This window comes from Xenopus laevis, chromosome 5L (genome assembly GCF_017654675.1).
Source record: "Xenopus laevis strain J_2021 chromosome 5L, Xenopus_laevis_v10.1, whole genome shotgun sequence".
NCBI lineage: Eukaryota > Metazoa > Chordata > Amphibia > Anura > Pipidae > Xenopus > Xenopus laevis.
The window spans coordinates 91,403,591-91,422,433 of NC_054379.1; the positions used below are offsets into that span (position 1 = coordinate 91,403,591).

An 18,843-nucleotide genomic window follows, 5' to 3' on the forward strand; every position below is an offset into this window, starting at 1 on the left:
GGAGAGGAGATGTGGCATATTCATAATTAGTATCAGTGTGATACTAGAGAGGTAACACCTTTATAAACAGGGAGGCGAAGGATACCCCAATATATAACTACTTACCCTAACAGTGTCCAGATCAGCTCCATTTTTTAATGCACTAGTACAATTTCTGTGACTGCTATTAGCTGCAGTGGATATGTGCTTTTCTACTATGTAATTAATTGAGAGACCTAAAAACATAATACTATTCTTTTGTCCGTTATATTACCTCAGTTGTTGATTCCAATAATAGAATCCGTTCTGTGATTACAAACTGAGTGACAGCCTTTATGTTTTTGGAACCGCATGAACATTTTTAAAATCGTGCAATCTTAGAATTCAACAAATTACATTTTCACGTCTACAAATCGTGAACTGGGAAGTGAAAACATTTTAATGAATAAAGCTGCTATTGGTTTTCTAGTAAGTGTTCCGTTAATGATACAAATGAATTTTTTGCTATTGATGTATATTCTAGCTGGCCAGTCATTTTACTAAATTAATTAATTTTGTTTATGCAAAGAGCAATAAAGAATACTTTTTTTTTAGAATAAGTATTTGGATTATTTGGTTTTACATCTGTTTTTATCCAGAAAGCTACAAATTATGGAAATGATATTTCCCATGATTTATAAGCAAGTCATTGAAATTTTTTTCCTCATTCCCTTTTTCTCTGTAATAATAAAACAGTACTATAATTAATATAATATATAATAATATACAAGTAATCCTTATTGTAGGACAATCAATCTTATTGGGTTTATTTGATGTTATATTGATTTTTAGTAGTTTTAAAGTATGTTGATCCCAATAACATTCTGGTCCCATACCTGTATTTAATCTGAGTGGGCATGCGTGTGCTGTCACTGTCTGTGGAAGATTCTGAGCTGTGTTGAATAAAGAAATGTCGCACATGGGCATGCTGTAATCCTGTATGATAGGGTTCAGATCTGCAACATCATAAGCGCATTCTAAAGGTGCAGCTACGAACCCTCCAGATTTGTATATGTGTGTCACCTCCTGGTTTTGGCTCTTTTAACTCAGGAAAACTACACGCAGGGCTTAAAGGAGAACTAAAACCCCTTGCTTATAAAAACCCCTATCCCCCATAGTCCCCCTGCACAGGTGTTAACATCTGTAAATGCCCCTAAGCCTGTAATTGCCCCTCGTTACACAGTCAGCACAGCGGAGCTCACGGGCCCCATCTTCCGGCACCTCAGGAATCTTCATGTCTTCTTCCTTCCCTTTGGCAATTTTCGTCACTTTTAGCGCATGCGTAGTTATCACAAAGCGGAAACTGCTCCATGCTCATGCGGCGCTATGGAGGGTAGGGGTTTTTATTAGCAAGGGGGTTTAGTTATCTTTTAAGTCTTCAGTTTATAAGGAGATAGGAGGTTAGGAAAAGTGTGTAGAGGCAACTGTGCCTTGGCACGTGTGTACTGTCACCCATCCCTTGCTCTCAGGCTTATGTGTGATATCTGGGCTGGAAAGTGAGTAGGAAAGGTGGATGGAGCAGCTCCAGTCTATCTACTGTGTGTGCAGGAAGCCATTTGATACTATATAAAAGAATATGACATTTGTCAATACTGGTTCACTGGGGGAGAGACTTCAGGAAAGCTACATAACAGTATGGTACTCTAAGGTATTGAGGCAAGACAGGTCCTCAATATTCCTCTTGGGAACTCTCTGGGTTGGCTGGGGCATTTGGTTCAGACATAAAAGCAGAAACTGTCCATCCTCTCTTGCAAAACACTCGTAACAGGTACAGCAGCCCACACAGTGGTACTATTAAAATTAGAATGCTTGGTAGAGCTTACCCTAGACTAAGCACTATTAGTTCATTACAAATGGCCAATGTAAATGTTTGTTCCACATTTAAACATTTGTATATGTAGTTAAATGCTGTTACTATAGTCTATTATTTTGGCCTACCACAAATCCTACATAGTATAAAAATACAACTAGAAGAAGAGCACTGCCCAAAAATTAGAATGCTTGGTATACCATACCCCCCCTTCCCCTTTGTAAATGTTTCTTGGGGTCCCCAAATACAATGTGTTTTTTATCAGTGAACAAATAACATGATTGACACTAATGGGACCCCCAAAAATAATACCAAGTTGGAAGTTGGCAATAAAAGGGGTTGGCGATTTAAAAAGAGTATCTCTGGAGTCTATGTACACCATTCAATTATTTCCAAAACAGTTCAGGTATGGGATCTGTTATCCAAAAACCTGTTATCCAGAAAGCTCCGAATTACGGAATGGCTGTCTCCCATAGACTTCATTTTATCCAAATAATCCAAATATAAAATAAATATTTCATTTTTCTCTGTAATAATCAAACAGTTCCTTGTACATGATCCAAACGTATTTAATGTTTACATGATTTTCTAGTAGACTTAAGGTATGAAGATCCAAATTGCAGAAAGATCCGTTACCAAGAAAGCCCATTTCCCGAGCATTCTGGATAACAGGTCCCATACCTGTACTATAATACAGATCTGGCTAGGAAGTTCAGTTCTAGGGAGTGTGCTGTATATACTTATTTCTCAGAATGCATTGTAGCTGGAGGCATCATTGGGATTTCAGGGTGGGGGAATATCTCCTAAAAATGTTACACTAATTGTCCTAGGTTGTCAGTTTGTGGAGAGGGGTGTGGCATATTCATAATTAGTATCAGTGTGATATCAACCATGTTGAGCCTCAGGAACAGGGCACACAGGCAGATTCAGGGAGGTTAGTTGCGCAGCGACAAATCTTTTCTTCTGGGAGACTAATCTCCCCGAACTGCCTTCCCGCCGGCTAAAATGTAAATTGTTGGCGGGATGGCACTCGGCGCGATTCGTTTTCCGAAGTCGCCCAAAGTTTCTTCCTGAGTAAGTGTGATGGTACTGTATATGGGGTGTTTAGTAACTCACTGGAAATCACACTCCCCAAAGGCGACAAACCCAGGCCCGGATTAGCGGCAAGGCCGCATAGGCCCGGGCCTAGGGCGGCAAAAAAATAGGGGCGGCATGCCGCCCAGCCGCACTATGGGGACGCCTGCGTCCCCATTCAATTACAGCAGCTGCGCCGGCAAAAAAACGCCGGCGTGCTGGGAAGGGGAGGTGAGGTGGGCGCTAGGACCGCGCGGCCGCCTGGTCGGACCGCGCGGCCTAGGGGCGCCGCACATTGAAATCCGGCGCTGGACAAACCACCTGAAAAAAAACGTTGCCATACAGATGAACAGCAGTCTTTGCCAGTAAAACATTTGAATTGTACAAAAATGGAGTTGTAAATGGACAAACATTTTACCCAAGGCGTATGCTCTTTATCACGTTGACAATGTATATTCAAAGGCTATGTCACCCATGTGCCATTACCCTAAGTGGCTGACATACTCTTAAAACTTGCCTATCACATTATTTATCTCCTATTTCACGGAAAAGAACCACTATGTATAGTAACACAGCAAATAATGGCTTTCAGTTGTACTTTGTCCTCATTTATTATGTGCACACATGCAATGTACCTACTCAGTGCAGATTTATTTAGTATAGGAAGGTGAATAGTGAACAGTTATGTTTTTTATGGCTTATTTCAAATGTAGCCGAGTGCTAACCGAATTATCTGTTATTCTTTCCAAGTTGATTACCTGTAAACCAGTTAGATCATACTTTAGTCACACGCATAAAGAAAGAAAATGTAATTCTAAGCAATTTTCAAATATACATGAAGTAAACATTTTCAGTGGTGTTAAAGGTATTAGTTTATGTAGCACCAAATGAAATATGTATATATATATATATATATATATATATATATATATATATATATATATATATATATATATATATATATATATATATATATATATATATATATATAGTCCTCCAAAGAGCCAGCACTCTCGATAAATAGTTTCAAATGCCTGGGTGCAGTATCAATAGTTTCAATCTCCACATGCACAAATAAGATCCGCACTCGCAGGACTTATGAAAATTATAGAAAATTTATTGCAAGAGTCTAACGTTTCGACCTCATCCGAGGTCTTTTTCAAAGTAACAAATATTAACACACAAATGCTTTAAATACCTAGATTGGCGGGAGAAACAGGCTCTTGGCCAATTAGAGATGACGTGTCCACCTCATCATTAAAGCACGACAAATATACATATCCAGACAACATAATAATTATAAAATCATTACACAAAAGTAAATTAAAGTATAATTGAATTATACTTTAATTTACTTTTGTGTAATGATTTTATAATTATTATGTTGTCTGGGATATGTATATTTGTCGTGCTTTAATGATGAGGTGGACACGTCATCTCTAATTGGCCAAGAGCCTGTTTCTCCCGCCAATCTAGGTATTTAAAGCATTTGTGTGTTAATATTTGTTACTTTGAAAAAGACCTCGGATGAGGTCGAAACGTTAGACTCTTGCAATAAATTTTCTATAATTTTCATAAGTCCTGCGAGTGCGGATCTTATTTGTGCATGTATATATATATATATATATATATATATATATATATATATATATATATATATATATATATACATATGACAAACAATCCCAGTTTGTTTTGTTTAAAGGGTAAGGCATTTTTTAGTAGCTGTAAGCACAAAATGTATCAATGTCTTAAATATATTGATAATGGGTGGAGTGCAGAGGACTCTTGTATTTGTCTATATGTATTTTATGGTCACAGCCTCATTGCACCCCCGCCTAATGGTTTCAAAATTAGTGGTGAGCACAACTTTCCCTTGTTTGTTATAGTTATACAGGAGCAGTGACCAGCTCCATGTTGTAGCTCCCACCCTTCCCAGCTATAGTCAGGTGATCCCACTGGTGGCCAATAAAAGGGCAGCCAAGTTTGGGAGTTTTACTTTTGAATGCAGCTAGTAAGTTGCAGGTAAAACGTAGTCCTTTTGTAGAATGTAAAATGAAGAAATAGAATTCTTAGAATCAAGATGCAATTTGAGTGTAGGACTGGCCAGATATGGGATGACTTTGACATAGTTGACCAGCTTAAATATATTGCAATATATGGACAAACAATCCCTGTTTTATTTAAAGGGTAAGGCATTTTTCAGTAGCTGAATGCACAAAATGTCTCTGTCTTAAATATATTGATAATGGGTTGAGTGCAGAGGACCTCTTGTATTTGTGTATATGTATTTTGTGGTCACAGCCTGATTTTCAGTCTGGAAACCCAATGTTTGTCTAATCTTACATTACACATACATGAACACTTTTGAACATGTTATTTCAAACATACAGCTGCTAGCTTATTTGTCGCTAGTCAAGCGCAAACTCCACATTGATTAGATTGCAATGCTGCATTGTGCAAGCAAATTTAATTTACTTCATATCTTTCCATGCCCAGAAGTCTTTTCTTTCAAAATATTACTGGGCCTTCCAATGCTTTTTACTAAATTTAGTGAACAGGCCCACTGTTTTTAAGAATGATTCCCTGGGGCCCCTGATTCTCTTCTTTACAAGTTACACCCTAACATATCAACCAGAGCGTACGTACTCTCTGGGTGATATGTTATTTCTACTTTGAATGCTGGCAATCTGACACGGGGGTTGCTACCTGTTGAGGAATACTGGAATACGGTTTGTGAAACACTTGGACCTCCTATTCAATATATCAACTCTAATTAACTCTAATATGCCAATGGTGTAATTAAATATAACCGGCCCCTCAGCTGTTTATTTTTCATGCCCTCAAAATGTCTAATGGTTGACCTCTTTTACCATATTTATTGAAATTTTATATAAATTAGGGCCTTATGGGGCCCTTATGTCACCTGGGCCCCCCTGCAGCCGCAGGGTCTGCTTCATCTGCAGTTATGCCACTGCAGACTGTATGATATGGTCAAAGTCTGACTGGGTGAAATAGTTCTCTGTTACTGAATATGAAATGATTTTTTTTGTACTTGAGATATAGTAATTTGTTCCAACAGTGCCAAAGCAATAATAAGAAATTAGTTTAAGGATTAAAAAATGGCTTCCCGTGAAGTAATAGCTAAGGCATGGAAATCACACTTTCTTAGAGTTGATTGTGTAAGGGCAAAACTGGATTGGATTTTCTCCAATGAGAAATTGATCAATATTACCTTAGTAAACACCAATTATTTTGTGCAATATGGCAACTGTGGATAGATTACAGATATCCGGGTTCCTTACTAAGATATTTGCTTTCCTTGTAAAGAACTAGAGTTAAGTGGGTCAACCATATATCACTGTGTACTTGAGGGATTAGCTAAATGCATAGGGCTGTTTTAGGAAACGTATACATGGGCAATACCAGTTTTTATTTTTTATACTTATTCATTTATAGTTTTACTTTATATGTATATTTTTCCTTTTCTTTTTTTATGCTCTTTTATTTGATATGTTTTGATATATACTTTATAACATTTATACCTGGTGTCATGTTATTTGTTTGGAATGATCTTCAGTTCCCGCTCTGTGATAAGATAATTATTGATGAGAATAATGTGACACTTGAATAAAAATCTATTGAAACACAAAATGGCTTGCCGTGACACCACATGACAGGTTTTAGGTAACTTTCCATACAAAGTCTCCCCAGTGACAAGGAAAGAAATCCAGAAATTAGTTTAGATATTGGCCGAATCCCAGCAATATTAATTTCAGCTAAGATCAGGCGTGTTACTACTGAGGAAGCAGACCTTGCGGCTGCAGGGAGGCCCCAGGGGTATAAAGGGCCCCATGAGGCCCTAATTAATGAGCATTTTGAATATATACTGGTAATACAGGACAACCTCCGAATATGTTTGGGGCCCTAAAAATAATTTGCCCAGTAACATCACATTACATCACTGGCTAAGATTAATCTTAGTCAAATACTTTGTATTCATATATCAGAGAATTACTTAAAAAGGGGGTCTCACTACAGGGAATAGATGCTTCATTTGTTTCAAATTTAAAATACATTCACCGACATATTAAGAAAAGTAGACTTAGCAGCAATGAATTAGGTGTGGAATCACTCCATTTGTATAAATAAGCGTCAGATGATGTCACAGTAATACAAGTACCCGGTACTAGTGATGTGTGGGTCGGGTGGAAAAAATAAAGTGTGTGTTTTTTTTATATCTATTGCCAGTAATGAGACCCCCTGTTTAAGTAATTCTCCGCTATACGGATTCTCTTTCAAAAGTATACTAATATTACTTGGGGGAGCTCATGGGGTATTTCCCCTTACATACTGGGTATTGATTAGATTAATGTTGCACCTTTATGTGCAGCTTTGGGATACTCCCTTTTTCACAAATACTTTGTATTCCCTTGCATTCAGGCAAAATCCAGTGTAAACTTATAGATACTAACTATGTGTATGTCTCTACAAGTACAAATGTATGTCCTTTAAAAATGATTTCTTCGGCCAAGGGATTTTGCCTTTACCTAAATAAATGGACACTGAAATTCTTATATTATACTGTGGCACAAAAAATATTTTATATGCTTTCAGTATAGCCTGTAACTGTCCTGCTTTTGCACTGTGGAATGCACAGCCATCTTGCGGCCACCTCAAAAGGGTCATACATTATAACGCTCTTCAGATGTCATCATGACCATTAAAGGGGTTGTTCACCTATTCACCCATTAACTTATTACGACGTAGAGAGTGATATTCTGAGACAATTTGCAGTTGGTTTTCATTTTTTATTATTTATGGTTTTTGAGTTATTTAGATTTTTATTCATAAAAACTCTCCAGTTTCAGCGAATCTGGTTGCTAGGGTCCAAATTACCCTGGCAACCATACATTGATTTGAATAAGAGATTGGAATTTTCAGTTTAATTTAAACGCGCTCAGGGTAGGGCAGGTGACAGATGCCTCTGTAAGGGGGTACGGGGCTCCTGGTGAGCACTGCCCTCACCAGTCCGACCCTGAAAGAAGACAAATTATTCAAAAACTATAAAAATATTAAGACTAATTGATAATTTGCTTAGAATTGTTCACGCTATAATATACTAAAAGTTAAGTTAAAGGTAAACCACCCCTTTAAATGGCCTCAGAAAGACTTGAAGGTACCCTAAGGCATGCTGTTTCAATCTGATGGGATAATACATCTTCAGTTCATTAGATCAAGAAGCCTCTAAAGACAGCAATACTCCCCTCATTAGGGTTACTGTTACTTACATAGTTAAGCCAAATGTTTCAGTGAGTGGACACATACAGCCAGCTTAGCTTTGGAACTGTTTGGAAGACTCAGTATGAAGGCTTTTATGCTATGATCGATCTCTTGCAAGAAGCAAATGCATATTGTAAACCGGTTGTAATTGTATTGTAATCTGGTTGTATCCATATATTATAAACCTACATAAAATTATTTACAAGTATATAATGAGTATAAATATTCATGTGGTAGAAAATAATTATACATTGTATAGTGGCAGAATCTATTTCCCTTTTAATACAGCTCAAGATGTAATTTGCCCTTGATACCTAGTGAAGTCCCATTTAGGGTATGAGTGGCTTGCATATTTTTACATCCCAGGTGCATGACTTTATTTTTATCAACATTAAATCTCTTCTGTCACTTATATGTTATGATCTTATTCAATATGCTGCTAAACACTGAACTATAACTCACATAATAGAAAATCTGTGCACCTGGCTTATCAATTTTATGATTATAACTTTGTAACAAAAAACCCTGTTTTTTCGTTTTTAAAATACATGCACTTGCATATTTATTGAATTATTCAGACAGGGGACCAGGGAATGTGCATTGATTAACTGGCAAGGCCAGTAGCACTTCCATTGTACTTAAATATATTATGATTTGGCCTTAGGAGTGCACCCACAACCCCCCTCTTTTGTATTAATATAAGCACCACAATTGGAGTTGTTTTACAAATAGGAGACCAATTTTGGTATACATTATTTGTGACATACTGAACACTCACTCTTGAGGAAGCAAGCTTAATCACAATGGTGCATACATAAATTAGTCTGCAGTTGATGCATCGTGTGACAACTAGACCTGTAGGGGTACCTGGGTCAGTGTCTTGGGGCTGCTTTTCCACAGTCTTTTAGGGTAAACAAAGCAGTCACAGTAGTCACTCCTCTTAAAGGCAAGTGCCTGCAGTTTTTTCTGTTACACAGTCTTTGGTAACAAGCACACAAAGAAGTCAAAACAAGGAAAAATAAACCCTTGCACCAGAGCACTGGCTAAACACAGTTGGCAGCCTAACTACAGTTGGGTGGCTTTCCCAACACCAACCTAAAAGCAAAATAATCAAAATATATAACACAATCAGTGGTAACCAATACCTTCCCTATGCAGTGCAGCTCCTGCTCTCTCACTCTCAGGTGGGGGGGTCCCTCCTCCCAAGGTCTCTCAGGTGGGGGGGTCTCTCAGGTGGGGGGTCTCTCAGGTGGGGGGGTCCCTCCTCCCAAGGTCAGTCAAGTACTTTAGCTGCAGCAATTACCTTGCAGCTTTGGTCTGTATTAATTAATCCATGTTCCAGGGTGTTGTATTATATAACACCTTGGGAGAAACATATCGCCCATCTATAACTAACCCAGCTGCTTTGTTACACAATATATACACTGTATGTGTGTATATATATATATATATACACATAGTCCATGAATGTTCAGCACACCTTGACAAAAATAATGACCCAGGTGCTACTCTCATTAGCAGTATACAAAAAACAAAAAAGTGAGGTGCACACCAGGAACGTTTTTTAGATGGTTAAAAAAGTTAAATTTTATTTATTTAATGCATTTAAAAAGGTCAACGTTTCGGTCTGTGTCTAAGACCTTTCTCAAGACCATACATGCAACATTAAAACAGCTCAATGAATAAATAGCTAAAAACATTTACACTCACCCAACCCCGTGCTGCCACATACCCCATGTGATTAAAAAAACCACTCCCCTCCCTCGGGGGGTTGTAAAACACACATGAACTCCATCAATGGACTAAATTGAGACCTAAACATTCCTTATTGCAAAAGCCATTAAATAACCTATTCCTGAATTAATCATTGTAACAAATTCCCAGGTAATGTTTCAAATATCAACACTGTGACAAAATGTAAATAGATACAATAAACACTCCTATATATATTAAACATCCTACCCGACTCACTTCAGCGTTGTTCCAAGAAACATACGAGGGAACAGTGCTCGTTTAACCCCGCCGGTGCCAGGGTATTCAACTTTCTTATCCAGAACACTTCCCTCTGTAGTAGAATTTTCGACCTATCACCCCCTCTCCTAGGAGGGGGGATATGGTCGATGGCTATATATCGAAATGTAGGCAACCTATGTCCGACTGCCAGGAAGTGATTCGCCACCGGTTTATTAGTGTAGCCATCACGAAACGCCGTTCTAATGGCTGAGCGATGTCCATCCATGCGTAGACGTAATGTCTGGTCGGTTTTCCCGACATAAGATAGTCCGCATGGACATGTTATTAGGTATATTATATGAGTGGTTGTACAAGTTATATGGTGTTTAATCAAGAACCGTTTACCTGTTTGTGGATACAGAAAACTGTTACCCGGGGTCATAAATCTGCAAGAGGTACAGTTCGGGCATCTAAAGCACCCCGGTAAATCATTGCGTAGCCAAGTATTTTGTCCCTTCTGGTAACAACCTACAGGATCTGTTTTAAACAAAAGATCTTTAAGGTTAGTGCCTCGTCGATAACAGGTCATCAGGTCCTTTGGAACTACACTTTTCAAACCCGCATCTGCCTGGATAATACTCCAGTGTTTACTTACCAAATTCTTGGTTTTGTGAGACCCGGTAGTGTACTTAGTACTATAGATAAATTTAGGAGGGGTATTTGTCTGTGCTCGTGGTATGCTTACCCGCTGTCTGGCTAATGTCAGTGCCTGCTCCAAGACAGACGCTGGATAGCCACGGTCAAGAAACCGAGACCTCATGCCGCTTAGTTGCTGCTCAGCCACTTCTGGATTTGAGTTGTTTCGAAGCACCCTACAGAATTGTGAAATAGGCAATGAGTTTTTCATATGGCCTGGGTGACAACTATTAAAGTGGAGTAGGACAATTTTATCAGTGGACTTACGAAATAGCGTATATTCAATATGATCTTCATGCTTCGAAATTTCAATGTCTAAAAAATGTATTGTCTCAGAGTGTATCTCGTGTGTGAATTTTACAGGGCTGTCTAAAGCATTCAATTCACAGACCATCAACTGAAACTCTTCCTCCGTGCCACTCCAGACAATAATGACATCATCTATGTAGCGACGGAAGAAGAGAATCCGGTCCCCATACTTGGGCACAATGTAGTGTTGCTCGAATTGATGCATGAACAAATTGGCGTATGAGGGCGCCATGGCCGCCCCCATCGCCGTGCCAGACACTTGTAAAAAGTAGTCAGACTGAAACCGAAAGTAATTCATGGTCAGTGCTAGTCTTAGCAGCTCAAGTATAAACGGGATAGGAGGGCCTATATAATTCTCATGTTCCTCCAATGAGCGCCTCACCGCTTCAATCCCAGCCCCATGTGGGATACAGGTATAAAGGCTAACTACGTCTAAACTGGTCAGCCAATACTTTTTTCCAACAGGAATCACCAAAGATCTCAGACATTCCAGTAAATGAGGAGTGAGGAATAGGTATATATTTGGATGTTATATTACAGCCTGTGGTACAGAATACCCCTACATACTTGAGAGACACTCCTCATTTACTGGAATGTCTGAGATCTTTGGTGATTCCTGTTGGAAAAAAGTGTTGGCTGACCAACCCTGGCACCGGCGGGGTAGGATGTTTAATATATATAGGAGTGTTTATTGTATCTATTTACATTTTGTCACAGTGTTGATATTTGAAACATTACCTGGGAATTTGTTACAATGATTAATTCAGGAATAGGTTATTTAATGGCTTTTGCAATAAGGAATGTTTAGGTCTCAATTTAGTCCATTGATGGAGTTCATGTGTGTTTTACAACCCCCCCGAGGGAGGGGAGTGGTTTTTTTAATCACATGGGGTATGTGGCAGCACGGGGTTGGGTGAGTGTAAATGTTTTTAGCTATTTATTCATTGAGCTGTTTTAATGTTGCATGTATGGTCTTGAGAAAGGGCTTAGACACAGACCGAAACGTTGACCTTTTTAAATGCATTAAATAAATAAAATAACTTTTTTAACCATCTAAAAAACGTTCCTGGTGTGCACCTCACTTTTTTTTATTTTTTTATATATATATATATATTATATATATATATATATATATATATATATATATATATATATATAATGTAGTAAAGATGACCAGCAACATCGAGTTTTTTTGAAAAAAGCAAGTTGTATTCAAGTTACATGCAAAGCTGACGTGACGTTTCGGTCCACTCAGGGACCTTTCTCAAGGAGTGGACCGAAACGTCACGTCGGCTTTGCATGTAACTTGAATACAACTTGCTTTTTTCAAAAAAACTCGGTGTTGCTGGTCATCTTTACTACATTATCTATTTATTTTACCTTGCACCTGAGGTAAGCTGCAAAGGCGGTGTGCTGCCCACTTGGAATCATTACATATATATATATATATATATATATATATATATATATATATATATATATATATATATCAAGCTTACAAGTAGGAATGACAATATTTTGCGGACATTGTATTAATTTTTTGTGGACTTTTTAGTTCAATATTAACAGCAGTTATTTACAGTAGTGTGATAACATTATTACTTTTCAATATAATTGTTTGTGTCATAGAAGGGAGGGCCTTAGGGTTTTTAATATATGTATGCGTTTGAACGGTTGACCAATAAACATTGCCATTTTAATTATATTTAATATTACCAATTAATTATCTTATTATCTGTCTTTGGGAGGATGAAGTCCTATTGTGTTTTTTGTTATATATCATCTGCCACTTAGCTGCCCAGATTGCCAGTTTGTCATGATCCTGCTACTCTCTTACATATATGCATGACTGATCCACCAATCTGTACCAAGAGGTATATTTATAATCGCTGGTGATAATGCCAGCAACCAACATCTTTCCGTTTGTTTTCTAACTTATAGGTGACTGTTTGTCTCCAATGTTAATAAATACACCCCTTAATGTATAAAAAGGAGGCCCTGGCCAAAGGTTGAACCTTCAACTGAGACCTGTACAAAGGCTTAACCTTCAAGCAGGTTTGAAATGAAAATTACTGAGAACTGCTTGTCTGCACCAAAAGGAGGTACTCAATCTGCAGTAACTGTAAAGAACATATTATGCTTATCTACAAATGAAAACAGAAATCAACACTTAAAGATGTAATGAAACAACTTCAGGGCAGCTTCCAAGTACAGTCAGATCAATTCAGTATCAGCTGATTAAAAAAAGAAGACAATAGAGAATTTACACGTTCACTATAAAGGTGATTTTATTTAAAATCATTCAAAACATCATTCAAATCATTAATAAAATAAACCCCAAAGGTTAGTATGGTAGGTCCATAACAACAAGTAGGAGATCCTGAACATATCATTGGTGAGAGCCTAGCAGGTGGCTCACGTTAACAAATGTTTAAAATGAGTAGTGACATCCATCCTTCTTCACAGATCTTGGACTTATCTTCTTCACTTATATCTGATTGTCTTCTCCAGCCAGAGGCAATTGCTACTGTTGATGGATAAATAGTACAATCCTCCCTTATATTTCACTGCCTTCCGTTTTTTTGAATGTTGCTGTGAAGATGTGGAATTCTCTCCCTGAATCAATTGTACCGGCTGATAAATTAGATTGTTTAAATAGGGGTAGGATGGCTTTTCTATCAAGTGGAGGATTGCAAGGTTATGGAAGATAACTTATAGTACAAGTTGATCCAGGGACTGGTCTGATTGCCATCTTGGAGTCAGGAGGGAATTTTCCCCCCTCTGAGGAAACTGGAGAGGTTTCAAATGTTTTTTTTTTTTGCCTTTCTCTGGATCAACTAGCAGTTAGGCAGGTTATATAAACAGATTTAAGGTTGAACTTGGGGGGATGAGTTTTCTTTCATCCTAACTTACTATGTTAATAAGTACACCCTTTAATGTATGAGCTAAGGGGGGCTTGGCCAAAGGTTGGACCTTCAAATAGGACCTGGCCAAAGGCAGATTTGAAATAAAAATTACTGCTATCCACTGGTCTACACCAAAATGGCACTCAATCTGCAATATGGAGTGCTGTAACGGTTAAATGCATATTATGCTAATGTGCCCATGAAAAAACAGAAATCAACACCTAATCATATAATGAAACAACTTCAGGACAGCTTCCAAACATGGTCAGATCAATTCAGTATCAGCTGATTTAAAAACAGGACAACAGAGAATTTACACCTTCACTATAGAAGTCATTTTTATTTAAAATCATAAACTAACCCCATAGGTTAGTATGGTAGGTCCATAACAACAAATAGGAGATCCTGAAGATATCATTGGTAAGAGCCGAGTAGGTGGCTTAGATGTAACAAATGTTTGAAATGAGTATGGGCTCATCTTCTTCACAGATCTTGGACTCATCTTCTTCACTGATATCTGATTAAGGAGACTGAAAAATCCCATTGGTTGATATCTTCTCCAGGCCACAAGTGCAATGTTACTAGAGGCAATGTTACTGTTGATGGATAAACCCTATTAATGTTATGGTCCTTCTCTCTTCTATTTAACTGCCTTCCATTTTTTGAATGTTGGCCTCTACATCATCGAGTGATGGTAAAATATAAAAGCAGTCTTCCTCCATATTCTTGGGTATTCTGAAACCGTAGATCTGTAGCAGACAAAAGGCAACATTAACACATTAGTTTGCAATAATATAATTGTTTAGTTGTAAATCTGCAGCAAGACAAAATAATATCAATATAATGATTATATAGTTGTACAAGTATTCCCTTAAATCCCTGATCAATTTAATTCCTTCTAGATTTGCTTACAAGATCATTGTTCAATAAAATGTTGAAATTCTCAGCTTCTAAATGCATAGCAACTGATTCTATATAATACAATTGTATAAGACTGTGTACTTACTATAAGGTCCGGCACAAATGTGGCCAAATATCCATAAAATGTGATGGTTGAGAGCCATTCGCTGATAACCCTTGCAATATTGATGATCTAAAAAAACAGATACAAGTTTATTTTTAACAAGGAAATTATTGAAGTTTACATAGCGACAGGACTGACATACACATGCATTCCCTTTCCAGAACAATTTCCACCAAAAGAGCTAAACTGTGCCTTGCTATGAGCTGCACATTTTCTAGAACAAAGCTAATGATGAAGATGTGTGAGAACTAATGATTGGCCTCACAGACAATAGGCTGCACGTTAGTGATTCCCTGTGCAGTCTATCACCTTGGGCCTTTTGGGGATGTTACATGGGAAATCCTGTGACCTACTCTAAAGCTGCCCTATCTGTTCACATTATAGCTGCCGCCCCCATGCAAGATATATAGTAGCTCATGCTCCAAATCTGGCCTTAAAGCAATAATACTAGGGATGCACCGAATCCGGGCATTCGGCCAGGATTCGGCCTTTTTCAGCAGGATTCGGATTCGGCCGAATCCTTGTGCCTGGCCGAACCAAATCCGAATTTGCATATGTAAATTAGGGGCGGGTAGGGAAATCACTTGATTTTTCCATCACAAAAGAAGAATTTTTTCCACTTTTTCCTTTCCTGACCCTAATTTGCATATGCAAATTAGGATTTGGTTCGGTCTTCAGACAAATCTTTCACCAAGGATTCGGGGATTCGGTGCATCCCTTAATAATGCTATAGAGAACAATGATCAAATCCATTCATAACATACCTCATAAATCTGTGCATTTTCTTGTATGATCCAGACAAAGATAAAATCAAATGTTGAATCTGAAACAGAAGGAAATATGAATATAATAAATATTTTAAAAGTAATCTTTTAATCCTGACTCCTCCCCTACACCCATCTATCCACCCTGACTAGATACAGCAACCAGTTAGTACAGAGCATCTGTTAGTTGAAAAGTAACATTAGCAGTGAACGGATACCTAGAGCTAATGTCAATATGGTGGTTATTGATATAACCAAGCGCACATGGCATGTGAAACGGCTGTCCTTCTTCTCTGGCGTCCTGTACGATATCACTGTATTTATTAGAGTATAGGCACTTGCACATACAGTGGCTGTCAGCACTCCTGCTATGTGCACTTCAGGGAACACCAACACCTAAACAAACAAAGAAATCAGTCAGTCCATTGGCCTCTTTGTCCCACGAAATAAGCAAGAGAGATCGGAAAAGCTATTATTTCTTTATTTCTTGCTTTTAACACTTTTTGGGATTGAAGAGCATCTTACCGGAAAGTTATTCTCCAAAACGTATCCTTGGGAGGCCAACAATCCAAGTGCCAATAGGATTATGTTGGCCCAGGTGTGTGTTTTAACATATTCAGACTGACGGTTTCTCAGCACAGTATATCTGGCGTACATTGTGGCAGATCCTAAGAAATAGGGTAAATTCAGTTAGCTCATTGGTGTTTAGAATTCATGAGGTAGGAAAGTAGGAATATTTGTAACACTTACCAGCATAGGCACAGATTATGTGAACCACTGTTAAAGCAACATTGGCCACTGGAAAGCCCAACATGCCACTGCAAAAGAAATAAAATATATGATTATTGCTTTATTAGATTTGCCATTTATCACACAAACACACAATATAGTATTTTCCTTACCTTGTATAGGGTGCAAACTTATCAGATCCAGAGAAAAATGCAAATAAGTTATATATCAAAAGACCAATAAAAGCACATGAAGATAAGGTAAATGGTGCAAAAGCTAGGTAAGGTACTTGAATTCCTTTCATGATGAAGTCAAAAGAAAATCAAAAAACAAAAGTAATAAAATAGAAGTTATAAATACAGACAACAAAAAGATGTCTGCTGTGTCCGTTAGCAAAGAACACAATGAATACCTTTCCCAGTGTAGCTCAATATATAATCTAGTAGATTACATCACAGTGAACAATGAGCATTGTGCAGTGACATCATAATGTTCACTTGTCCCTGACATCACAATGATCATTGTGATGTCACTGCATCTTTGTGGATTCTGGGTCCTAAAGGGTTTATATTTTTGTCAATGGGAAACAATATCTAAGCATGGAAAGTAGAAATCTAATGGAAACATAGTTTAAAAAAACCTAGTAGCTTGATATGTGGCCTTCCTGATATTAAGGATGCCTCCTTCATAAATTAATTTCCATTTTACAGGCTTATGGCTTTATTAAAATACCCTGTTAGATATAGAATTCTAATTCTAATGATGCACTGCAAGGTGACATGAGTACAGTTGTGTCAGTTGAGTTAACCACTGCAAGGTGACATGAGTACAGTTGTGTCAGTTGAGTTAACTGGTGCCATTGGGTGACTGACATGCTGTAACACTCTTATGTTTAGTGTCCAGTATGGTATTTGCAGGACAACTGCAAACCCCATTGTGCTATAGAATGATAGTTATTATTAGTTATTTAGATATGCAGCATATATTTAAATTATCCATCAAGTATCACAGCTTTTTTGGGAGTTACCAGGATATTTCAGAGATTCCTCATGAATAACAAGATACGGCTACTCTCCTTTTAGCACCTTATTTAAACACACTGCATCAGATCACCGTATATTGTTAGATGGCTTTTTTTAAACAAATTCCCTACTTCTGCTACAGATATGGCCAAAAGCCACCCAGTAAACTGTGCTCTCCGCTTAGAAACACTATTTCTGGGTAGGGGTGCAGGCAACATCAGACTGGGCTATACTCACAAGCCCTCCCATTGCAGCATCAAGGGTCCTCTCTCACAATGAACCCTTCCCACCCCACTCCTGTGGGCGCTGTCATGTAAGTTTTACCACATTCCTCAACTCACTTGCCACTTTGATTGGGCAAGAGGGAGCAGCAGGGGGAGCATCTGCAGCACCATGGGGAGTGACCAGGATCTAGGGCCCCATGAAGGCCAAGGCTCACGTTGTTTTTTCCTGGTGTCTTACCAGCCCAGTGAAACCCTGGGTGCAGTAATTAACTTTGTTATCCAAAGCATGTTTGCCCAACCCAATTTAAAGATGTGTATAAAGGCAAATATTCAGTAAGATGCTGATCTGGACAGAGACGTGATGAGGAATTAAGTGTAAAAAAACAAAATATATAAGTATTGAATTAGTCACCAAAAAATTCTGATGCCATACATGAATGTAATTGGAGCATGAATAGAAAGTTACAATACTGCAAAATGGAAATGATTGCTGAATGCAACTTGCCCAACATTAATTTGCTAATAAAGAACTGTGGAACTAGCAACGTGGTAAAGGATATAAAATAGTAATAGTAGACATAAAAATAGTGCAGACATTTAGGTAAGAGACTATGCTGGACCCCCCAGTTATAACAAATGCATTTCATATAATAGCAATTTTTCTTAATTGACAAAACATTTCGGCAACACTGCTCATACCATGGTAACATATGATTTTTTGTTGTTGTTATTTGGTAAAGAAAACCTCCAAAAAAAATATTTTTGCTTTATTGAATAATTGTTAGTGTTATGCTTCCTTTGTGTGTCCCTCCAACAGAGACTGGTAAGTGCCCTTACAAACGGCGTTTTGAGCTGCGCTTCCCTGCGTTACGGTTTCATGTGTTCAGCCACAGGGGAGCGCAGGAGTAAACGCACGCCATTACTGTCAAGGGGGCTGTACTCACACAGGCGCATGTAAGCGCCGAATGCAGGTTGAGACGCAACATGTTGCATTTTACCTGCGTTCGACGCATACATGCGCCTTTGTGAGT

At 38.1% G+C, this 18,843-nt stretch overlaps 1 protein-coding gene across 1 annotated transcript; it reads right to left on the minus strand.

Annotated features, from left to right (window-relative positions):
• Positions 1 to 13,927: 13,927 nt before the first annotated feature.
• On the minus strand, positions 13,928 to 16,870 carry LOC108716888 (DNA damage-regulated autophagy modulator protein 1). The gene is made up of 7 exons (XM_018263424.2): positions 16,740 to 16,870; positions 16,588 to 16,655; positions 16,363 to 16,505; positions 16,056 to 16,233; positions 15,838 to 15,896; positions 15,056 to 15,142; positions 13,928 to 14,798 (listed from the first exon to the last, which is right to left on the minus strand). The coding sequence occupies exons 1-7, from the start codon at positions 16,868 to 16,870 to the stop codon at positions 14,694 to 14,696; spliced, it is 771 nt and encodes a 256-aa protein (XP_018118913.1). The 3' UTR covers positions 13,928 to 14,693.
• Between the last annotated feature and the right edge of the window lie 1,973 nt (positions 16,871 to 18,843).

Excerpts from the sequence above, each read along its gene's own strand:
- LOC108716888 (XM_018263424.2), bottom strand. The coding sequence starts at position 16,870 with ATGAAAGGAATTCAAGTACCTTACCTAGCTTTTGCACCATTTACCTTA. Across the intron at positions 16,656-16,739 it reads AAGTTTGCACCCTATACAAG|TGGCATGTTGGGCTTTCCAG; the intron begins GTAAGGAAAATA and ends TTTCTTTTGCAG. Across the intron at positions 15,897-16,055 it reads CATATTGACATTAGCTCTAG|ATTCAACATTTGATTTTATC; the intron begins GTATCCGTTCAC and ends CTTCTGTTTCAG.